This window comes from Neltuma alba, unplaced genomic scaffold (assembly GCF_004799145.2).
Source record: "Neltuma alba isolate B1F8T4 unplaced genomic scaffold, ASM479914v2 tig00012007_pilon, whole genome shotgun sequence".
Lineage (NCBI taxonomy): Eukaryota > Viridiplantae > Streptophyta > Magnoliopsida > Fabales > Fabaceae > Neltuma > Neltuma alba.
Genome location: NW_021636578.1, coordinates 140,197 through 162,160, shown reverse-complemented (window position 1 = coordinate 162,160; position 21,964 = coordinate 140,197). Strand labels below are relative to the sequence as shown.

The 21,964-nt window shown below is 35.2% G+C and overlaps 2 protein-coding genes across 5 annotated transcripts; both read left to right on the top strand.

Moving 5' to 3' along the window:
- Positions 1-87: 87 nt before the first annotated feature.
- On the top strand, positions 88-7,052 carry LOC114720910 (tobamovirus multiplication protein 2A-like). Of its 3 annotated transcripts, XM_028906644.1 has the most exons (9): positions 88-99; positions 1,230-1,232; positions 3,080-3,126; positions 3,745-4,063; positions 4,839-4,938; positions 5,128-5,208; positions 5,321-5,425; positions 6,051-6,263; positions 6,535-7,052. In XM_028906644.1, exons 4-9 carry the CDS (start codon positions 3,825-3,827, stop codon positions 6,640-6,642), a joined length of 846 nt encoding a protein of 281 aa, XP_028762477.1. In that variant the 5' UTR covers positions 88-99; positions 1,230-1,232; positions 3,080-3,126; positions 3,745-3,824; the 3' UTR covers positions 6,643-7,052. The 3 variants fall into 3 exon arrangements, with proteins under 3 accessions (XP_028762477.1, XP_028762479.1, XP_028762480.1); XM_028906646.1 differs by lacking the exons at positions 88-99; positions 1,230-1,232 and having other exon boundaries at positions 3,096-3,126; positions 3,748-4,063; positions 6,535-6,642; XM_028906647.1 differs by lacking the exons at positions 88-99; positions 1,230-1,232; positions 3,080-3,126 and adding an exon at positions 3,599-3,617 and having other exon boundaries at positions 6,535-6,642.
- An 8,335-nt stretch (positions 7,053-15,387) lies between these two features.
- Positions 15,388-20,811, top strand: LOC114720922 (type I inositol polyphosphate 5-phosphatase 2). 2 transcript variants are annotated; one of them, XM_028906661.1, is made up of 10 exons: positions 15,388-15,623; positions 15,722-15,827; positions 15,932-16,024; positions 16,510-16,597; positions 16,693-16,797; positions 17,900-18,704; positions 19,057-19,241; positions 19,481-19,589; positions 20,039-20,187; positions 20,274-20,811. In XM_028906661.1, the coding sequence occupies exons 1-10, from the start codon at positions 15,594-15,596 to the stop codon at positions 20,491-20,493; spliced, it is 1,890 nt and encodes a 629-aa protein (XP_028762494.1). In that variant the 5' UTR covers positions 15,388-15,593; the 3' UTR covers positions 20,494-20,811. The 2 variants fall into 2 exon arrangements, with proteins under 2 accessions (XP_028762494.1, XP_028762495.1); XM_028906662.1 differs by lacking the exons at positions 15,388-15,623; positions 15,722-15,827; positions 15,932-16,024 and adding an exon at positions 16,280-16,368.
- The last annotated feature ends 1,153 nt before the right edge of the window (positions 20,812-21,964 follow it).

Genomic DNA, 21,964 nt, shown 5'->3' with positions numbered 1-21,964 from the left:
TTATTTTGTAACAAAAAATTTACTATTTCTTAGATTAAAAACTATACTTATTCTGTCTCCCTTTCAACATAAATAAATAAACATTAATCTGACTTTTGAGTAAGAAAAGATGAACAGGTAACGATAATTTTTAATCCAAACACTCTTAATTTTGATAGATAAAATATGACTAAAAACATTTTTTAATTGCTGCACCCCACATGCAAAACATTAGTAATTGTTCAGCTGTGGTCTAACATGCAATTAAAAATTAAAATTAAGTCCATTTCAACCTATTAAAAAAATCAGACCGTGTGTATGCATGCTTTTTTATGTGTGGACACGTGTATGCAAACGTTGACAAGGATGCGACCGTAATTCCCAATACTTACGTCGTGCTGATCATTAGGAGCGGGGGAGTTAGAGAGTTACGCGCCTTCCCACTCTTTCGCAATCTCTTTCCGCCCCACGCATTAGTTAATTAGAATTTTGTGGCACCATATTATCCTATTTTATTTCTAGGCTTAGCAGTACCATATATACTTTTTTCTTTGAGATAAGTAACAATTTTAAACTTAAGTACGTCTGTGTGGGGATTATATACCAAATATATGTGTAATACTCTCTTATCAGCCTGTCCACAAGGAACCTTTTAGTTGAATGACTCTCAATAAACGTCTTTATATTAAGTATAAGTCAATAACCACCTTTTAGTTGAATGACTCTCAATAAACGTCTTTATATGCTAAATATATATATGTAATACTCTCTTATCAGCCTGTCCACAAGTAACGTTTTAGTTGGTTGACTCTCAATAAATGTCTTCATATTAAGTACTCCTCCGATCCTTATTATAAGACCCAATTTGACTTTTTATTTGGTCCTAATTATAGGACCCAATCCATTTTGTCTCTTATATTTATGCATTTTTTTCCAAGATAATCCTTCTAATAATGATAGTTTTAGCCAATATACTTAATTAGCAAGGATATTTTAGGAATGACAACACTTATTTATTATAAATAACCAACTTAACTTACTTCCTTAATCTCCTCAAATAAGTCAATTGGGTCTTATAATTAGGACCGGAGGAGTACTACCTCCGGTCCTTAATATAAGACCCTATTTGACTTTTATTTTGCTCATAAATATAAGACCCCAATCCACTTTGTCTCTCATATTTATACATTTTTTTTCCAAAGTAGCCATTCTAACAATGATAGTTATAATCAATACACTTGATTAGTAAGGATGTTTTAGGAAAGACAATACCTATTTAGGACAAATAACTAACTCAACTTACTTCCTTAATCTCCTCAAATTAGTCAACTGGCTCTTATAATTAGGACCGGAGGTAGTATAAGTCAATAGCCACATTTTAAAAGCTAGCTAATTGGAATACGTGGGTAACTCCAAAACTTTATTATGCCTCTCTTTCAAACTTATTATCCAATATTTATAAAACTCATAACAGTGAATTTTATCTGACCTCTTAAGGTTCCAATACGAGATCACTTGTTAAGTTAGAATGACCTCACAATCATTCAATCCAAATACTCAATGGTATGACTTGTCATAATTTTTATTTTTTCATATATTATTGATATATTAGTATTAAGACATCATATGACATTATACAAAAGTTTGGCGCGAGTCTTATCTAAAGGATATTCAATCCTTAGTCATCTCATGTTATTTTAAAAAGCAGAAGCATACTCGGCAACTGTGAAATAACAACCATACAAGACTGGAATTCATATAGCTTTATTATATGTCAACCAAGCTATTAATAATGGCCAAACTAAGAGCACTATGAATTCACACACACACACACACATGTATATAATGGATCATGTATTCAAGAACAGACGGGTAGGTCATAATAATAAAATCATTTACAGGGGAAAGGCCAAATCCCACCGCTACTCGGGAATTTTTATTTCCCCCCTTTGTTCATCCCAGCATGTCTCTATCCAATGCAATAGGACTTTCAAGATCTTTTTAAAATAAATTTGTAATTTCTCTTTCAATATCATAATATGACAATTGATGGTTAATAACCCTTAATCAAACTTCAATTGAGGGATAATCTAATGCTTTTATCTCAAAGGGATTTTTTTTTATTTCTGTTTTTTTCCTCATTCAATGTTCACCCTTTTCTATAGAGTCGGGTAAGATGAATTTTCCAAATCCTAATATACACGCTAGTGACATTCATACATACATATATTACAGCTATTAAAAAGTTTTAGATAATGTTGTTTTTAGGTCATTTTTTTTTTCCTGAATTTGTTTTGTTCCTATACTATGGAATATAGTTCTCCTGTTTGGCTGGAGGGGAATGAATGAGAGGCGATGGCCTGGTTGGAAGAGGAGACGTGAGTTCTATTTCGGATAAAAAAGAAAGAAAGAAAGAAAGAAAGGATGAATGGGATTATAATTATAAATTTTTAATAAAAAATAGTATCAAACGAGAGAGCAAGGACAATTAATTAAAAAATTTTAATCTTACTTTTTCAATTTTTTAAAATCAAACTCAATCAAATCTCACACCTCTCTCTATTTTTCTTCCATCTACTAGTCTATTTCTCTCCAAATAAACGGAGCATTTATCATTTGCTAAAAAAAAAAAAAAGTGAGCATTTATCATACATAAATGACAAATTTTATTACAATGAAGGAAATATAAATAATCGGTCATTTAAGTTTGGGAAAACGTTTGTCGCTTGCTCATCAATGCAGGCATCAGGATAAAACATTTTCCTCAGCGTCATACGTTGGGGCGACGCCTTCTGCTCTTCTGGGACGTAGGATCTGTAGTTTGTCCAATTTACCCCCATTTGTTGCGGCAATGTTGCAAAGGACTAAGGAACCAATATATGAAATAGCGATGGGAGAAAGGAGGGCATTGACGTCATTCTGTTAGGAGCATCGGCAACGGAACCCAGCAATTTTCGGCTTGCACATCACAAAAATGTTTATAGGCTGCACCCGAGGTCAGAGGTGGGCCTCGTGCTTGCCCTTTTTTAAGTTTTTCCCCCACTTTTTATTTTCACTCACCGCTTCTCTTTTCTCATCGCGATTCCATCTCAAAAGGCAGGGAAGGAGCTCGCAAATTCGTATCTGAAGAGTTTCTCAGTTCTCTCTGTAAGCTCTTTTTTGCTTTGTATCTAGTTCCAACTTTGTGTTCACATTTTCTTTTCGCTCTTTTTTCTGTCGGGTTTGGTGTGTTATCACCTTGATTTCCCTTTAAAAGTTTCTATCTTTCTCTTTTCTCCGTGGAATGAATCGGCAAAATTTCTGCATACAATTTCCCGAGCTCGAGTTTGTTGGGATTTCGGGGCATTGCGAGCAACAATATATATATATATATATATATATATGCATACACATACACACACATAAAAAAGGTCGGCATAGATTGCGTTTCGCAGAATTAAAGCTTGTGGTGATCAACATCTTTATTAAACAGTTTCTCTGCTCTCTGACAAAAAGATTTAAGAGAGTATGATATGGGAGGGCAACGTGCTATGTTTAATAGAGACGACTTCGTCTCAGAATGGAGGGAACTCTACTTTCTTGGTTTTAGGAAAGTTTGAGCTTCTTCTCTTTAAGAATATCTGAGGTTGAATTAGCATGTAATATATACAATGAAGTTATTGTTTTGGCATTTCTCCTATATTTCAGCCTGAAATGTTGGTTTTATCGTTTCACTGATGGTTTCCATGTCTTCCTTGTGCATAATGAAAATGTGGGTTTCTACAGAAGACATTGATAAACCATCCAACATTGGCCACGTGATTGTCTTCTGTTCGTGGGATTGAAGTACAATTAAGAGGTAAAGGATGGCATGTAAGGGCTTCTGGGAGTGCCTTTTGAGACTTCTGAACTTCTTGATGACTCTTGTTGGTCTGGCAATGGTGGGCTATGGGATCTATCTGTTAGTTGAATATCAAAGAGCTAAGGGCAACATGCCGACTTTTGCTCCTATCAGTGATGATCATGCTCTGATTCAACTTGGTCGTCCCTTGCTAATGTCTGTGTCTTTATCAAACAGTGTATTTGATAACTTGCCCAAGGCTTGGTATGTATGTTGCTCTTTTCTCTCTGATATAACGAGGGTTGAATATTTTTACTTCTTCCAAATTATATGGAAGATGTCGAATCTTTTCATACCTCCTATTTTGCTGCTTTAGCGTGCAATATGGATCTTAGGTAGCACAATTTTCTTTGTTATGAGTTATAATCACGTAATACTTAGTGTTTCATTTGTTAGAAAGTAAATCATGGTTAGTATCTAGAAATGAATCCCATTTAGCTTTGGAAGAAATACTTTCAAAATGTAACCTGAATAATCAGAGGAATAAACCTCTCTAATTTCCTTATGGGTGCACGGTTTATGTGGTAGGGTTTTTTTCCACATTTTATGATTAGAAAGACAAATCTTAAATGTACACTTCCCAGCTTGTTAGGCATGGTATAAATTTGACTTAACCATTTTACCTTTAATGAAGCGGTCTTAAATACCAAATCTATTAGTGCTGGAGACAAAAATGTATCAATGGAAGATCATGTACTCATTTTTCGTTAAAGCAATTTAATTTGATGGAGGTGCATGGACCCATTTATTATTTTTAGTTCATGAATAATGTTTTACTTTTTATGCCATAAAGTATCTTTTTTCCCTCATAATTTTTGTCTGTGACTCGTTAGTTTCTCCCTCACAGTCAAAATCTTGTTACATGTGCTTGACTCATGTCTATTGCTTTACAATTTACGTTGTAAAATGTAGTTGACCAAGCTCAAACCGTGTTATCTTAGTCCTGTCTAACACCCATTGCATATTTCATGTTTGCCAGGTTTATTTACTTCTTCATTGGTATTGGAGTAATTCTCTTTGTCATTTCTTGTTTTGGTTGTATTGGAGCTGTGACAAGGAATGGCTGCTGCCTGAGCTGTGTATCCTTGTAGAATGTCCGATTTCATTGTCAAAAATATATGCCAGGTTCTTAAAGTTTAACTCTAATATATGAAGCTTGAGTTAAACACCTCTTTTGTCTTTTGCTTTTCTTCCTCCTGTGTGTGTGTTTTTGTGGGCATGAGTATATTAATCAGATGGTAGCTATGAGTTTCCTTAAGCCGACATAGTATTCAGTTTTGGTAGCACTGTTGATTTTGGCTGAGCTGGGGTGTGCTGCCTTTATATTCTTTGACAAAAGCTGGAAAGAAGTAAGTTATCAATGGTGATCCATAATCTGAAATTCGAAATGTTTTTTCTTTCTTTCTTTTTTTAAAAGATTCAAGACGGCATATTTCTTATCTTACAGTTATAAACTTTCAGGAAATTCCTGCAGATGTAACTGGAGATTTTGATATGATATATAAATTTCTGAAAGAAAACTGGAATGTCGCAAAATGGGTTGCACTGGGAATTGTAATCTTTGAGGTAAGCAAGGAGTGGTGCAATTGACATCTATATGCAGCAGACAAGCATATCTCCTTTTGCACAATCCCAGATTTATTATACCACCAAATAATTAATTTTATGTTGGATGCGATATATGTGGCCAACATCACCTTGTGGGAGAAAGCTTGTTGTTGTTGTTTTAAAGTTTTATCTTCACTCTTAGGATATTTGAACTTCTGATTAGGAAAATGCAATGCTCTTGATCACACTTGATAAGTTTGAAGGTGATGAAACTGTATTGATGCTCACCATCATCCTGCCTATAAATACCTGGTCATTATTCATCAGTAACAAAAGAATGTTGGGTTTTCCGGAATTTAAGCCTAAACTGTACGCTCAAGACTAATTAGCTAAGTTCTTCTAATATTTAGGTCACTAGGCACTAACGTTCTTTACAAGAAAATGCTGCTTTGATTTGAGACCAGTTCACGTTAGGGAGGAAAGGCCGGTTAGGAAGAGAAGAGGGGAGGTGAAATATAGAACAGTCTCAGACACAGACAAAATAGACAATTTTCATTAAATCAGTATCAGTCAACTATGAAATCCGATATTTTTGGCGGTATACTTTTATATGTTTGTCTAAGGATTGTGCTTGGAATTGCAGGCCCTTCTTTTCTTGTTAGCTATTATTGTTAGGGCTGTAAATAGGCCGGCCGAATATGACAGTGATGATGAGTTCATTGCTCCTAGGCCTCAGATTCGGCAGCCATTGCTCAACAACAGGCCTACAGGTCCAGTAACAGGTGTACCAGTTGCAGGGACACTTGACCAACGTTCAAGCAGAAATGATGCTTGGAGCGCACGGATGAGGGAGAAGGTTCTGTCTTTTTCTCTGCAGTTCATTTTATGTTATTTTTATTATTGGATCCTGACATACTGCTTGTCTCCATGGTTGCTCTTTTAGAATTTCCATTCAAAAAGAGTTGATAAGATCTTTGTGGAAGTTTGAATTTTATTTTACTTGTCCATCCAAATAATTTTCTGAGTAAATTCTCTCGTTATTGCATTGTAAATGACTGTATTGATGATATCACTGTTTGTCATTTGTATTATGAATGCTTCTGATGCTAGCACTGTCCTTTATTCAGTATGGACTTGATACTTCGGAATTTACATATAACCCATCGGAGCCACAGAGATCGCAGCAAGCGAACTCGCAGCCAACTGAAGAAGGGAGCGGCTGTACTATCATGTGATCACACTTTTGTGCATTGCCGATCAAAGCAAAGAGGATTTGACTTTGAAGGATTGTTTTTTTGTGGACCGATGGGGGTTGAAGACAAGAATTTCATCAGAGAAGCCCTTTTCTTTTGTTGAGTTTGTGCACAACTAACATTTTTGTGTACCCAACCAACTTTTTCTTTCCAAATTGGTGTGTAATGTTGTGCTAATATCAAAATTGTTTGTTGTGTTGCTTTTGTTCATAGATCGGAAGAATAATGAAGTCGTTGTCATGATGATTATTGTATCATTCTGCTGGGAACCAATGCTTTATATTTCTCCTCCCTCCAATGCGTCTTACTAAACTATTGATGGGATAAAGATCATCTGGCAATTCATTACTAATGTCTCTGCCATTTATGTTTTGTTTTCACTGAGATAAAAACCTGCAAAGTACGTTGGTTCAAGTTCAAGCGGCTTCGTACCGATCTCCTTGAAGAAGATCTCAAGTTTGGGAAAAAACCTCGTACTTTGACTTGATTTAAATTAGAGTAAAGGTGTAACATTGTGATATTTTTCATAGTGCCGCGGGCATCCTAATTTTATCCTCTTTTTTTTTGTGCATCCAGTATTCTAATTTTATTTTTAATGCATCCAGCACTCTAAAAATTAGGGTGTTTGATGTAATTAAAAAAAAATAATATCGGGGTGTTGTATGTACCTAAAAACTAAGACTATGGTGCTAGATATATCACAAAAAAGATTAGAATGCTAGATGCACTTAAGAAAAAAAATCAAGATGCTAGATGTATCTTTACCTTTTAAGGGTGTGTTTGGAATAGCGGTGACAGAAGTAACTTCTTTTCAATCTGACTTTTATAGAAGTCAGATTGAGGGGGTGTTTGGCATTCTCAAAACCGCGGTTTCAGAAACATTTTTTCGTAAAACGAGATAACCTCCTCCACATATTTACCTTGTAATCCGTAAAAGCACTTCTAAAACCATAGTTTGGTTTCTATCCAAACACCCCCTGAGTAAAAGTCAGATAGGGTAATGTGATTTATGTTTGGATTGAGTTTTGTAAAAAAATCAGTTTGAGAAGTTTAAACTTGTTTGGATGATAAATGTAAAAGCAAGTTTGAGTGCAAAATGACTTAAAAGGACATAAATTTTATTAAATATACATATCTAATATTATATATATATATATATATATATATAATGAGACTATTTTAAAAGAAGTAAGGAAAATAAAATTATTAAAAGTAAAGAAATTTAATTTATTATTAGAAAGAAATTATACATATATGTGACCATTTTAAAAGAAGTATTGACAATAAAATTATTAAAAATAAAAAAATTTAATTTATTATTAGAAGGGAATTGAAAAATACTAAATATTTAATTAAATATATTACAACTGCAAATAAAACAAGAACACACAACACTAGGAAAACTCAAAATATTGTAACCTTTCTCCTCATTTCACCGCACTAGTATTGCAAAAACGGAGTGCCAAACATCACTTTTAACATAAAAAGAGCTTTTGCTGGTTGAGATGTACGTTTGGGATCTCAAACTTGATCCCAAACAGGCCCTAAATTAGCTGAGTTTAATGTACTTTCTGAAAATTAGTGATTTGATTTTGGGCCAACCCATCACTCGATCTTCTTGCAACGTGCGATGACACCCATAGTTTAAATTTGTCACTCGAAGACCCTTGTGGAATCACGTATAAATATGTTTTATATAAATACAGATAAAATTTTTTTACATACTTATCTTGTATTTTGCAAATTATAATTAAAAAGTTATTTATAAGTGATTCCAAACAGTTACTTAGACTACTCATTGAATGTCAAATTGATTTTCTTCCTTCCAATCCATCCAATCCACTAAATATTTTCAATCAATAATATCAATTATAAAACTGAGCTCCCTTTATATGTTAGTTAAATGGGTCAAGATGTCCTGCCGTCAAAATCAGCCGCGTCGGCGGGGCAAATAAATCTCAAAATCGTGAATTAATTAATTAATTAAATGAGTCTGAGAAGTCTCGGCATCAACTTGTGATTCAATATAAATTATTCAGTTGTTTCACATGTTTGTTCCGCGTAAGGATGGAGAATGCTTCTTTTAGAATGATATTGCATATTATTTATACCCATTCAGCGTCACTCTAATTTTACCGTGGAAAACCATATACAACGCACTTATATTTTTATATTTGTTTCCTTTGCTGCAATTACTCCTATCTTTTGTTTCTTTCAATAAACTATTTGATTTTCTAATAACAGATGGCTTCAGCTGTTGGATCTGACCTAAATAATAGCAACTACTACTAACTCCATTTTAAGTAATTAAAGTGGCTAGTAGCGCCTGACAAAAATAACGGCAAAGAGGGACAAGAAGAGAAGAAAATAATAATTATGTATAAGTTGACCCTTCTGAACTTTAGACCATGTATGGATAACCTCTATAACTTTTGAAACTGTACAATGAATCCCCCTAAATTCTTACATATATGCGGATAACTCCCATACCACTAGTTTTGTACATTACTTATCCATACACAATCATAAAGTTTATGAGATTATCTACATAAAATAAAGTTTAAGGGCTTGTATAATTGATAATTGGAGGTTCTGGGCATAGACTTAAAAGTTCATGGAGGTTATTATTGAGTTTTAATAAAGATTAAGGAAATTATTTGTACATGATCTAAAATTTACAGGGTTCTGTGTAATTTAGCCTGATAATAACAATGGATAAAATTATGTTAGTGGGTGGTGTTGTGGCGGCAAAATTTGTAGCATATATGGTGAGTTGGATTGGTGGTGGTTAAAGTGGATGGAATCTATTTGTTGAATCTTTGGCTTCTCTCTTATTGATTCAATTATAGGGGTACTAATGTCATAAAGTTGTTGGCAAGAAATGTTAATGAAATGAGGAGGCAATCACAAGACACCATCGCAGATAGAACACAACTTGATCCACCAATGAGATCTTTCCATGAAACTTTGTTGTGTATCTACTCATTTCCTCTTTCGGTTTCTTTAATCACCTTCTTCTACTATCCCAGCTAATTGCATGACGTGCTCTCTATATATTATACGCAAATAATGCTCAATATATATATATGCTCTTCTCTTAAAATAATGGCGACTTGTCTAGTTACCAATGAGTAGCTATTTTGTTACTCCATATGTATATTTCCTTTTTTGGCATGCTGTTTTATTTGTATTGAATAAGAACTAGTGTCACTGTCCAATACCTGTCCCGAATATTATTGTGTTTTGGAGGATGCTTGGTCCAAAAACGGAAGCAAGTGGAACATTTTAAAGAGAAGAGGATAATGCATAGATGGGTCATGTTGTATGATTTCTCCACTCGTGTCCATAAGTACACAGTGATTTGGATTCTGAAAAATCTGCAAAAGGATGTTTGGATGCGTGGTTTTATCGCCATTGTTTCAGAGCAGAAGTGCTTATCCTTTTCTAGCCTGTACTCTATTGATCTTTTGAAAGCTAATATTGGAGCTCTCTGGGTATCAACTTACTTTTTTTTTTTAATAACTATTACTTCAGTTATTTAATATGAGAGCTAGTTTGACTTTTAATTTGATTCTAAATATCAGACCCTAATTTACTTTGTCTCTCATATTTATTCATTTCTTTTAAAGTAGTCATTGTAATAGTTGTGCATGTTAAAAGTTCATGAAATGATAATTTTAGCTAATATACATGATTAGTACAGGTATTTAAGGAAAGACAATGCATATTTATTACAAATAACTGACTTAACAAACTTTTTTAATATACTTGAATTAGTCAACTAGCTCTTATATTAAGGACCAAAAATAGTATTTGATATATAATATCATTAATCTTGTTCATAAGTATAGTTTTGCACGTTTGATTGTAATGTGTAATGCGTATAGTTGAGGGGGAAGCAATGAATGAAACCGTGTATATTATTTTTGCAGCATTATATTACAAGGTTTTTTTCTCTTTATAGATAGATCATGACTATACAGTGGGGCTTTCTTTTTTAAAAGTAACTAGATTCTGTTTTGTAGATTGTAGGAGAACTTTTTTGTTGGTGACACCTCGCATATATGCAGCTATTTGGCTCCAGCCATACTGCTTCTGTTTCTGTATTTAATCATCCCAACTTTGGAAGGAAGATATATATATTTTTTCTGGTTTCTAAGTTTGTAATGATTATGATATGGTCATAATAACAGAGAAAAATGTTTCTTCAGAGGGCCGTCATGTTGTAATCAAACTAGCTTCTATTTGTTGTTACCAGCAAAACGGAACTGTGATCTTTTGTATTTTCTCATTGCGTTATCATTAAGTAAAGATATAATTTCACTCTAACTTTTTAAGCATTTGCTATGAACCGCACATTTGATATGAAAATAAAAGAGGGGACCACATGAATAGGATTAAGTTTGGTATGTTTCTCTATGGCCATGTCTAACAGCTTCCAGCTTCAATTTTGCAATCTTGCTGGTGGATGTACAGTAACACACGCACACACCAACTTGTTATCAATACAAAAGGACAAGAATCCAACCCCCCACAAAAAATAAAAGAAAAGGGCAAACAAGGTCATAGATTAGTAGAAAAGTCGAAACACCAGGAGATCGTAGATTAGTAGAAAGTAGTACTACCTCTGGTCCTAATCATAAGACCTTGTTTGTTGACTACAAACAAGGTCTTATGATTAGGACTGGAGATAGTATTTATTTATTAATTCATCAGGTCCAGGTTCTCTCATGTCTCTATGCTGCCTTCACAGAATAGGTCTTTTATCTTTGTAAATAAACCTTTTATCCCACTTTTTTCTTTTTATATGGCTAGAATCTTGCTGTGGCAAAGAGGGGAATCTCACTTACACCATTTAAAAAGCCTGGTTTTCTTTTTTAATCACAACCCATACATCCATTTTACTATTCAACTCACGAATAAGAAAGATTTAAGGAAAAAATATGTTTGGTGTCGTTGGATTATGGAACCCCAACAATACATAACCTAGGGGGTGAATCTTAGGTCTACGACTTTTAAGAAGCTATGTTATTTACTTTACATGTGGAGCAAATACTTTCGACCTTCACGTACGGTTTGTAGAAATTGTGTTCAAAAAGTGGATGCTCAAAGACCTTATCCGACACGCTATGTTCATATACATGTACTACACGAAGGTTCTTAATAAATAAATGTTTTCATAAACAATTCTGTGTGCAAGATCTCTCCATTAAAGTTGTCGACCTAGAAGATGCTTAAACTCTACCCCCTTTTTGTTTTTGTTGATGCCATCGCTTTCTCTAATTACTCAGTTGACAACGCGTGAAAGTTTTGTTTTCTAATTTTCTATTCACTAATTCCCCTCAATTCCTGTTTAAGTATAGCAGAACTATGATAATTATTATTTCATGGTAATCAATGAGCGAGGTTTTTGACTTTTAACTTGCATGCATGTATTCAAACAACACCATCAAATCACTGTTGAAGATTCCTAAGAAAATTCAAAAGCCAGAGATTGTTGCTGTCCTTAAATAAAAGTCAAAAATCTTATCCCAAATTATTGTTAGAATGCTCAAGTGGGTTAGATTTTTGTGGACGATTGGGTTTCAGAGAGTACAGTGTTGAGGAAGACTTCGCCTTCATTAACACCCAAGCAAATACGGATAACTTGATTTATACACAGGGCAAAGAAATATGAACTCTAATAAATGACAATCTCCTAGGATGGGTCAAACTTGAAGCAATCAATTTTTTTTGGAAGGATCACTCCCCGAATCATCCCTCTACATTCTGTTTTGTACGAGAGAAATGGAGGGAAAGGAGAAGGAGAAATTTTAATGAGTTGGATTTGATAAAAACATGAGAACAATTTTCATGAAAGATTGAATGATTGTCATGAAAGCTACTATATCTGATAATTAATATAAGAAGTAGTTGAGTAATTTGAAGAGATTAAGGGGATTACTAAATTATTTAATTATAACATATGTTACATGATCTTTCTAAAATATTTGTATATATTATTAGATTATATATTAATTTATAAGTGAGAAATTAGTTAAAAGAAAAAAACGATAAATATAAATACTTTAAAATAATCCAATAATTTTTTTTATCTCTCCAGATTAGTTAACTTGGTCTTGTACTAAATACTATAACATTTGTATTAATTCGCCTACTCACCAAATGCGCTCGAATAATTTTCACATCATGATGATTAATGATCTGTCTTAGGATGCATGAATCATTTGCTTTTTTTAATATGAGTTAATTTTCCTGTCCATTTGCACAGCTTGATTTGGGTCTTGTTTATTTAAAAAGAAAACAAGAAGTCATACCTTGAAGTAATAAATTTATTCGAATCATATACATTGTTACGTTTGTTATTATTAATACTTCATTAAAAATATAATGATGAAATGCTCCAATAATGCGTGTCCCAGCGTGGTCCACATATTTTTTTTAATCATTTAATTAATTAGTAGACAATTTATCAACCTTGGCACTCTTTGATGAGGGAAGAATGTTACCAGCATGGCTGTCAAAGTCTAACTTTTGATTAGACCTCACATACATCTTACTGAATATTATGTTGCCGACAGCTGGGTTCCTAAGGAGTGGAGGCGGGTTAATGCATGTGAAGCTGCCTTTATTCTTTCTTATGAACTTTCTTTAACTTTAAATCCATCGAATTCTGTGCTTTAATTTGTGAGTACGATGAGAGCCTCAAGGCATCGGACAACAACGTGAGGAAAGTTATGATGCCGGATTCTATGTATTTAGAGTTTAGACCACGCGCTAGCTTAGCTTCAGCGAGAAAGAACATAATTTTGCAACTTGGATTTAAATTGATTATGATTGAACAGTAATTATTTTTGCCCCATATGGCCGAAACATCATGAACAGTGCTAGGACTTAGTCACTGATTTAAGTTTGCATGTAATCGTTCCTGTAATGAAAATATCTCCGTGAAACAAGGGAATACTGGAAAAGAAAACATCATCCAACTTCTATGTCGTCACTTACCAAGTGATCACCACCATGCTTAGATTTTTGCTCCTTAATGAAAAGCAATTGAACAACCAACAAAGAAAATAAGTGGAGGGTGCTAACTTCTCAATTACCATACAATCAAGATTGAGTTGAGGTGTTTGAAAACCCAAACAGTTAAAAAATGCACGGAGAATATATTTAATTCGAACTCTATAAAGTTACTTTTAAAAAATTAATTCAAACACCCCCTTAATTTTACACTTTAATTTGTTGGTGTATTCATATGTGCGTCTCGTAAGAGTGGATAAAGTACGATGTTCCCATTCTTTATTATATTAATCTCTAACAAGTTTCGATCTAATTGATTTATCATATTAATCGCCTGAGCAGAGTCAACCATTCTTAGATATCAAGGCTGGCGCAGAAAGTTTGAAACTTTGTTGAATTTTGAACTATCAAGTTATTTTAAAGTTTATATTTATAGTAAATAATAGTATTTTATAATAAAAATGACTGAAATATCATATCTACTCCCTAGAGTTTAACGCGCAAGCGCACAGCTCATTGGTTGCCAAGTGGTACAGCCGCCGTACACATTTCCACATGGTCACACCCACGGGAGAAGATCAACGAGGAAGAAAGTTCCTTTCTATCTTTCTTCCTTTCTTTCCTCGCCTATCCCCATCCCCGCTTTTGCGTGGCTGTTACTCTGGAAGGTGGATATATTCTTTATTCCTTTTCAGGTTAAACTCTACTGGTATTCAAATCCATGAGCCAGGAAACTTCTCACTTTTAAAAATCGATGACCGACCTGCATCAGTGAAATTAAGTTATTTTATTCTCGTTTGGACTTGAATAGTTGATAATTCATAACCTCTTACCTTCACATATAGTGCGCGGGGTGGGTCTCCATTTGTGGTCCCTCTTCTTTCAGTTTGTGGATCTATATTTATTCAGATTATGTCATTTTCCATGCATAAAACTATTGCAATATCTAAATCAGTATTTGCAGCCATAAAGCAATCAGTGTTCACCGGCTCAATTCCCATAGGCTCTACAGCTGTTCGTGATATATATGTATATATATATGTATGAATGTATGTACATATGTATGTATGTAATTCACAGCCTCTGTGCCCATTTGAGCCAAGCATCCATTTTTATAGTGTCAACCCCTTTTGTTTATTAAGGCCCTCCCTCACATATTCCCATTGGTGGGGTCACTGGCAAATCTTACTCATTAATGAATAGTTTGGTCCTTTGTGCTTGCTTTTCATGGCCAGTCTTCATCAGATTTGGTGTCTGCTGATGTATTAGCTTCTAATCTTCTGCAGCATTTGTGGCTCTAATTGTAAGGTATGGTAATCAGCAGCTTCTTGAGATATTGTAATTTCTCTTATTTTAGTCACCCCCATTTGATTTTATTTATGTTTTAGGTGGGGATGTTTATTTAATCGAATTCATAGTGATTTTTAATATGCTAATTATTAGAAAAATTTATCTGTTACTTGTCTTTCCCTCTCCTGATCAGCAACGCACTTACATTTTTGACAAATTGCTGGGTCAGTTTTCTCGCGAAAACGACATTCACTGTCGTTGGCCTTCCATTTTAGTTTCTTTCGGAAATTCTAATAATAAAATCATTGTTGTTTTGTGTGAGAACCAATTGCATACAATTTCGTCGGCAAGTTGGGGCCGTGGATGTCTCGCTGATATGTTCACATACTTTCTGCCAGGGTCCCAAGAGCGATCTTCGTCCTATTGGGCGTTCAAATTAATAATCCCAATTCTGTATTGTTATAATCAGAGGAGAAAACCTCTTTTTTAAATATTAACTGCTAAATGGTTCCTAACAATGGTCTGTGGCTGATTCCATATTTAAGAGCTTGTGCTTTGATCCTCTGCCTCAATACATAAGCGATTTTGGGTTCTGTCTGTTGTAGCCTTTTGACTTTGAAGACATGAAAGCAAGGAGGGGAAAACGTTCAGAGGTGTGCCTTTAACGTGCTCTGAAACTCTGACTAATATTTGTGAGAAAAATATCAGCTTTATGGATACTTGTAAACTTTCTAACTTTGTTTCATTTCAGGCATTTTGGCCTTCCCTTGTGATGAAGAAATGGTTAAATATAAAGCCGAAGGTGTATGATTTTAGTGAAGATGAAGTTGATACTGAAACTGAGAGTGAAGACGACGGTAAGCTCTCGGTTTTGTAATTTTTCTTTCTGCTATAGAAGTTTGATCTTTTTTCCGCCTCTTTTTTCACCTTTTTCCTCTTTTGTTCTTTAATTTTCGCGCAGCTTACTCTGTCAAAGGTTCAAGAGTGCGCATTTGTGAAGACAACCCACGCAGAGAGGCAAAGATCCAATCAGTATTCACTAGTCAAACTTCAGGCAATACTTCATTCCCTTCCAACGCTCTCATCCTTGTCTGGAAAGAAACAAGAAAGCTATTTTCCAAAAAAAACTTCCGCCATTGCCTACTCTGGTTATCATAGTTTTTAATATTTGCTTCTTATGATTTCTACAATACCTAAAGAAAGCGGCTTTCCTGCCTTGTATAATTTCGATACGATTTTCTCACCTTTGGGTAGACAATGAAAATTGATTTACGTGCCTTTCAGATGTTACTGGGGAGCTGAAATTTAAAAGAAATTTTAGGAGTTGTTTGATAAGGGTGGCAGGAGTTTCTTAGTACAAATATAGAGCAATTTTCAATATATTCCGCTAACAAATAGGTGTGTTTGCCAGATAAATATTTAAGTCAACCAACTTGATTAGTTTTGCTGTGAACTTCAAATTATTTGATGCCTGTAAGTTCTGACACATGACGAGTTCGTTGTCTTACCATCTTCTGTAATTTGATGTTTGTTCTTCAGATACACCTCCCATGGGTTACAAGACAAGACACAGAAGGGGAAAATCAGAAACTCTGCGCGCTCAGTATATTGATACGAAGGAAATAAGGTTTGCTGGTGTACTCTGATTACGTTGATGTGTCAAACTAGAGTTGTTAATTTAAAAATATTAAAGTAATGCATCTTCAAACTGTTATGGTACAGGGTAACTGTTGGAACTTGGAATGTTGCTGGAAGAGTTCCCTGTGAGGATATTGAGATCGATGACTGGCTTTGTACTGATGAGCCTGCAGATATATACATTATTGGGTGAGTAGTTTCGCAAATCGATTGACTCCTTAAATTTTATATTTTACAAGAGTTTTGTTTCCCAGAAACAAGTTTATCTAGTGTACGACAGCAAAACAATTCATTCTCTCTGATTGATCTTCTCTTTAGCCATTTATATGATTTTTCCCTGAATAATCAAAAGTTAATACTTTTTGCTGGTAATTAAAGAAAGCTCCCATATTCGAAGAGCTGCCATCTTTTACCTATTTGCCTATATTGGACGTGGTCATAATACCCTGGATGCTTAATTTACATTCTCATGGTTCATATGAATTTATCTGATCTTCTAAAACCATAATTAAGCCATATACTTTTAAGAGTGTTCTGGTATTCATTACAATTGGCTTGTGCAATAAAATTTTGGAGTGCGATGGTAAGCTGGATTGGACTTGGGTTCTCTCTAGTTGGACCTAGAGTCCAGTTGGATAAAGAAAGCGAGAGGTTTTGTACCTTTCCCTCTATCTCTCTTCGCCTAACCCTTCTATACCCGGATAGAATCCTCCTCCTTATGTATCTGAGTACTCATGAGTTAATTATTTGTAAGGCTTATTAATGATACTTGTCCTGCGTGTACTATCAACATCTTAATTTGTTCTGCTTACATTTCCTCTTATGCTTCTGGAGTAGTTGCTTTATGTTTATATGTTTTCATGTAACACGAGATGTCCAACCATAACTCTGCCTATGTTTTATAGCCGGTCCCAAGCCCGGATAAAAGAGGAGGGTTGTGCTTGGCCTTTGATAGCCAACACAAAACTTTGTTGAACCATGTAAGGAGGAAATTCAACACTTTGTGTGGCTTTTGTCTCACCAATGGCTTTTGATTTTGAGAAGAACTCAATCCGAACTACCTGTTTGAACAGAGCTGACTAGTCCAGACTGACCACACATTTGTATCTATTTGCAAAGTTGTTAGCAGATAACATGAAATCTAGTCTATTTGAGTGAATTGTTTTGTGCATAGACATAAGACATAGGTTGTAAGGTGCTATTAATAGACTGCTTGGCTGAATTGGTTGTAATATTGGTCTTTCATAGAATGTCTATATTACTGGCTTCCATGCTAACTCTTTTTTCACAGTTTTCAAGAGGTAGTCCCTTTGAATGCTGGCAATGTGTTTGGAGCAGAGGATAATACACCTATCCCAAAATGGGAGGCAATCATTCGAAGAACTCTGAACAAATCTTCTCAAACTGAAAGCAAAATCAAAAGCTACAGTGCCCCTCCTTCTCCAGTATTAAGGACTTCCTCAGCGGCTGATGTTCTAGCAGACAATATAGATGCTAATCCATTAGATATGATGGGTGAGGAGTTCGTAGAAACCATAAAAAAGAATGATTTGGGATATCAGGAAGTGAAAAAGGCGATTGATATAGGAAAAAATTTACACTTGAGTAGAATATATGGCATTGATCTTCATACTAGTCTTGACTGGCCCGAACGTCCGTTAGATGCATTCCCTCAAGCTGTTGATTCCAATTCAAAATTGCGGAGAGTACTGAGCAGCACAGCTAGAATTGGCTTTAATTGGACGGAAAATACTTTAAAATATGGCAATAGGATGAAGCGTTCTCACCACAGTTATGGGAACCTAGGCATGATCTGGAAGGAGGAGAAAGTGGTGCCAAGGGAAATAATTGATTCCCACTCCGATGTGTCCGACATATCTGATGAGGAAGATAACACTATCTTTGAGTTACCAAAGAACCAGGATGATGATGGATTAGGCACTGTGAAATCACGTCCGAGATATGTCCGGATTGTCAGCAAGCAGATGGTAGGGATTTATGTATCAGTTTGGGTTCAGAGGAAGTTGAGAAGGCACATCAATAATTTGAGAGTTTCTCCCGTTGGAGTTGGTCTGATGGGCTACATGGGAAACAAGGTAATTGTGTTTAACATAAATGAGATTGGTCTGGCTTAGAAATATAAATACTGAATGCGTGTCAAGATGTTGAAATCTATGTCAACAAAGCTGCCATAAAACTTCGTGTAGGGTGGCGTGTGGCACATGCATTGATGATATCTATATTAGGTATGTTATGAATATGATCATCAGTGCAATATATTGACAAAAGTCCCCTCCATATCTTGATGTGTTCTTAAAATGTTCCCTGGCAAGCTAGGAGCATTATAGCATGGAAAGTATGAGATAACTTACCATCTGTGGCCACTTACTGATAACACTTGCTTATACTGCTCTAAGTGAATATAATAACAAATTATCGCTTATGCAGGGGTCTGTTTCAGTAAGCATGTCTCTCTTTCACTCGCGGCTGTGCTTTGTTTGCTCTCACCTCACTTCTGGTCAGAAGGATGGAGCTGAATATAGACGAAACTCTGATGTTAATGAAATTCTACGCCGCACCTGCTTCTCATCTCTCATTGATACTGATCAACCACAGACAATCCCATCGCATGAGTAAGAATTATTTTATGATGAAAATTATGATTTAGAATTTGGAACGTGATCAGAACATTAACTGCTGTTAAAAGCAAAATTGTTTGAAAATTGTGAAATTTCAAGTTTGTATGTGTCATTAAATTAATATTGTTTAGTATTAAAAATAAATCATGCTTAAGTATTCTAATGGCTTTATGTTCAGAATGAGCATTTTCTATCCAAATGTTATTAACCGATGGGTTGCTTTCCGATGACAGTCAGATTTTCTGGTTTGGAGATTTGAATTATCGAATCAGTATGTTGGACAGTGATGTAAGAAAACTGGTGGCTCTGAAGAAGTGGGATGAACTAATGAATAATGATCAGGTGAGAGTCATGAAACTCAATTTGTGAAATATTCAAAAGCCGACCTGATTAGGTTTTGACCTTTCCTTATTTTGATCCCCTAGTTTTCATCATCCACTCGCAGTTTGCTTTGATATTTCGTTGCTTAATAAATCTGAGTATGCCTAAAGTTGTGGAAGGGATTGGAAATTTTGGAACCTTACATATATTTATGAACATTTCCATATTCATTAATTGGAACTTGGATGGTCTAGAGTGCAATAAGCAGTTCTCTGATGGCAAGGTGAATAAGGTGAAGGGGGTAGTTTATAGATTACTCCACAAAGATCAGTTGGTTATGATTAGTGGTTTTCTATTAACCAGAGTGACTAAATTAGTCAGTGGCCTCTGCTGTTCTTGCTCCTATCCTATTATTCTATATGCTACAAGCTAAGCTGGACAAAGTTCTAATTCCTTTACCTTATCTGCAGCTAAGCAAAGAAATGCGTTTTAGGCATGTATTTGATGGATGGAAAGAGGGGTTGATAAACTTTCCTCCAACTTACAAGTATGAAATTAACTCAGACAGATATATTGGTGAGAACCCAAAAGAAGGGGAAAAGAGGAGATCTCCTGCATGGTAAGTGCAACACCGAATTGCAATCCTGTGAATATGCCATTGGCAAAGCAACATGTTGTAAGTAATTCTGCATTAACATTATGCAGGTGCGATCGAATATTGTGGATGGGAAAAGGAATAAAGCAACTTTCATATGATCGCGCAGACATAAGGATATCAGATCATCGACCAGTTAGTTCTATCTTCTCAATTGAAGTTGAAGTATTTGACCATCGAAAGCTTCAAAGAGCTCTAAATGTCAACTGTGCAGCAGTACATCCTGAAGTCTTCCTTGATGAAGAAGGAGAGTTCATGAGCTGGATCTGAGATGTCAACATCCTGAAAGTAACATTGTTTTTGGGAGTTTCTCCCTACCTTGGATATCAAGCATTTTGTGAATTTGACAAACAGAGAAGCCATTGAGATAGTTATAACAAAAAAAACTGTATATAGTTATACATAGGACGATTTGAACTTTTTCCTTGTTTCTTTGTTCTTTGGTAGACAACGATTATGTTTTTGATCTAATGAGTTGTGTATCCCTATGATTCTTGTTTTGCTCCTTTGACCATAAACTTCAGGCTGTGGTCTGCCTTCTGTAACATCAGACACATTCTAAATAAACTGACATATTTACACAATGAACAGCTTCTGATGGTCCTCGCTGATTCCTTCCTTTTGCTTCGTTCATTATGTCGCTTGTCGCTTCTAAATTCCAAGGAAAAAAAAACCGGACCGGACCGGCCGGTTCAACCGGAAAACCGGTGAACCGGTCACCAGTCCGGTCTGGTTCACCTAAAAAACCGGACCACAGTTGAACCGGTAGAAAACCGGTTCAACCAGTCAAAACCGGTGCTGAACCGGTAACCACCGGTTACCCGGTTCACTTTTTTTTTACTGAACCCGTCGTTTTGTTAAAAAAAAAAACTCTCAATGAAAATCTCCTTCGGCCCTCACTCTCATCTAGCTAACCAACTTCGCCTTCGATCTTCTTATCTTCCTAAATCTGAAAATCTCCTCCCCCAAATCGCAGAATCGCCTTGCTCCTTCTCCCAGATTCCAACCTTTCCCTCCACCGGAATCCATACCTTCACTGACGGCGGACCTCCTAGTTGGGCCATTCACCGACAGATCTCCTGCTTCGCCTTTGCCGTTCACTAGCATCGTGCTTCCCTGTCGCAGCTTAGATTGCAAGTCGCAGCTCAGATCGCAAGTCGCAACTCAGATCGCAAGTCGCAGCTCACTGGCGTTATGCTTCAAGGATGTTCTGCTTCGCCTTCGTTCACGGAAGCTTCACCTTTGGTCTGTGCGTTGAGGTATATTATGATAAAATTATAAAAGATAAAAACTAGTGAATATTCAGCTTGTGGGTGAACATCTGCTGTCTTGTTTCCATGGTAAAACTCGTGCAATTGCTGAATTGCATATTTGGTGATTAACTACAATTTCCATTTACTTCAAAGTGTTGGTAAAGTGTTGTATTAAGTTTGAATTGAATTGTACCAAAAAAAAGTCTGAATTGAATTAATTCAAAAAAATTTTAAATTTGATATTATGATAAAATTATAAAAGATAAAAAATTAATTTTTAAGATATGTATTTTATTAATGTTCATTTGGTATAATTAAACATTTAAACTACTTTGTTAGCTTCTTATATTTTTCTCAGTGATTATTATTTGTGGATTTTGTTCTATCTTAATGTTGTCAATTAAATTTTATTATTTTAATATGACCGGTCCAACCCCGGTCCGACCTCGGTTCGACCAATGACCCTTAACCCACTGTCTGGACCGGTT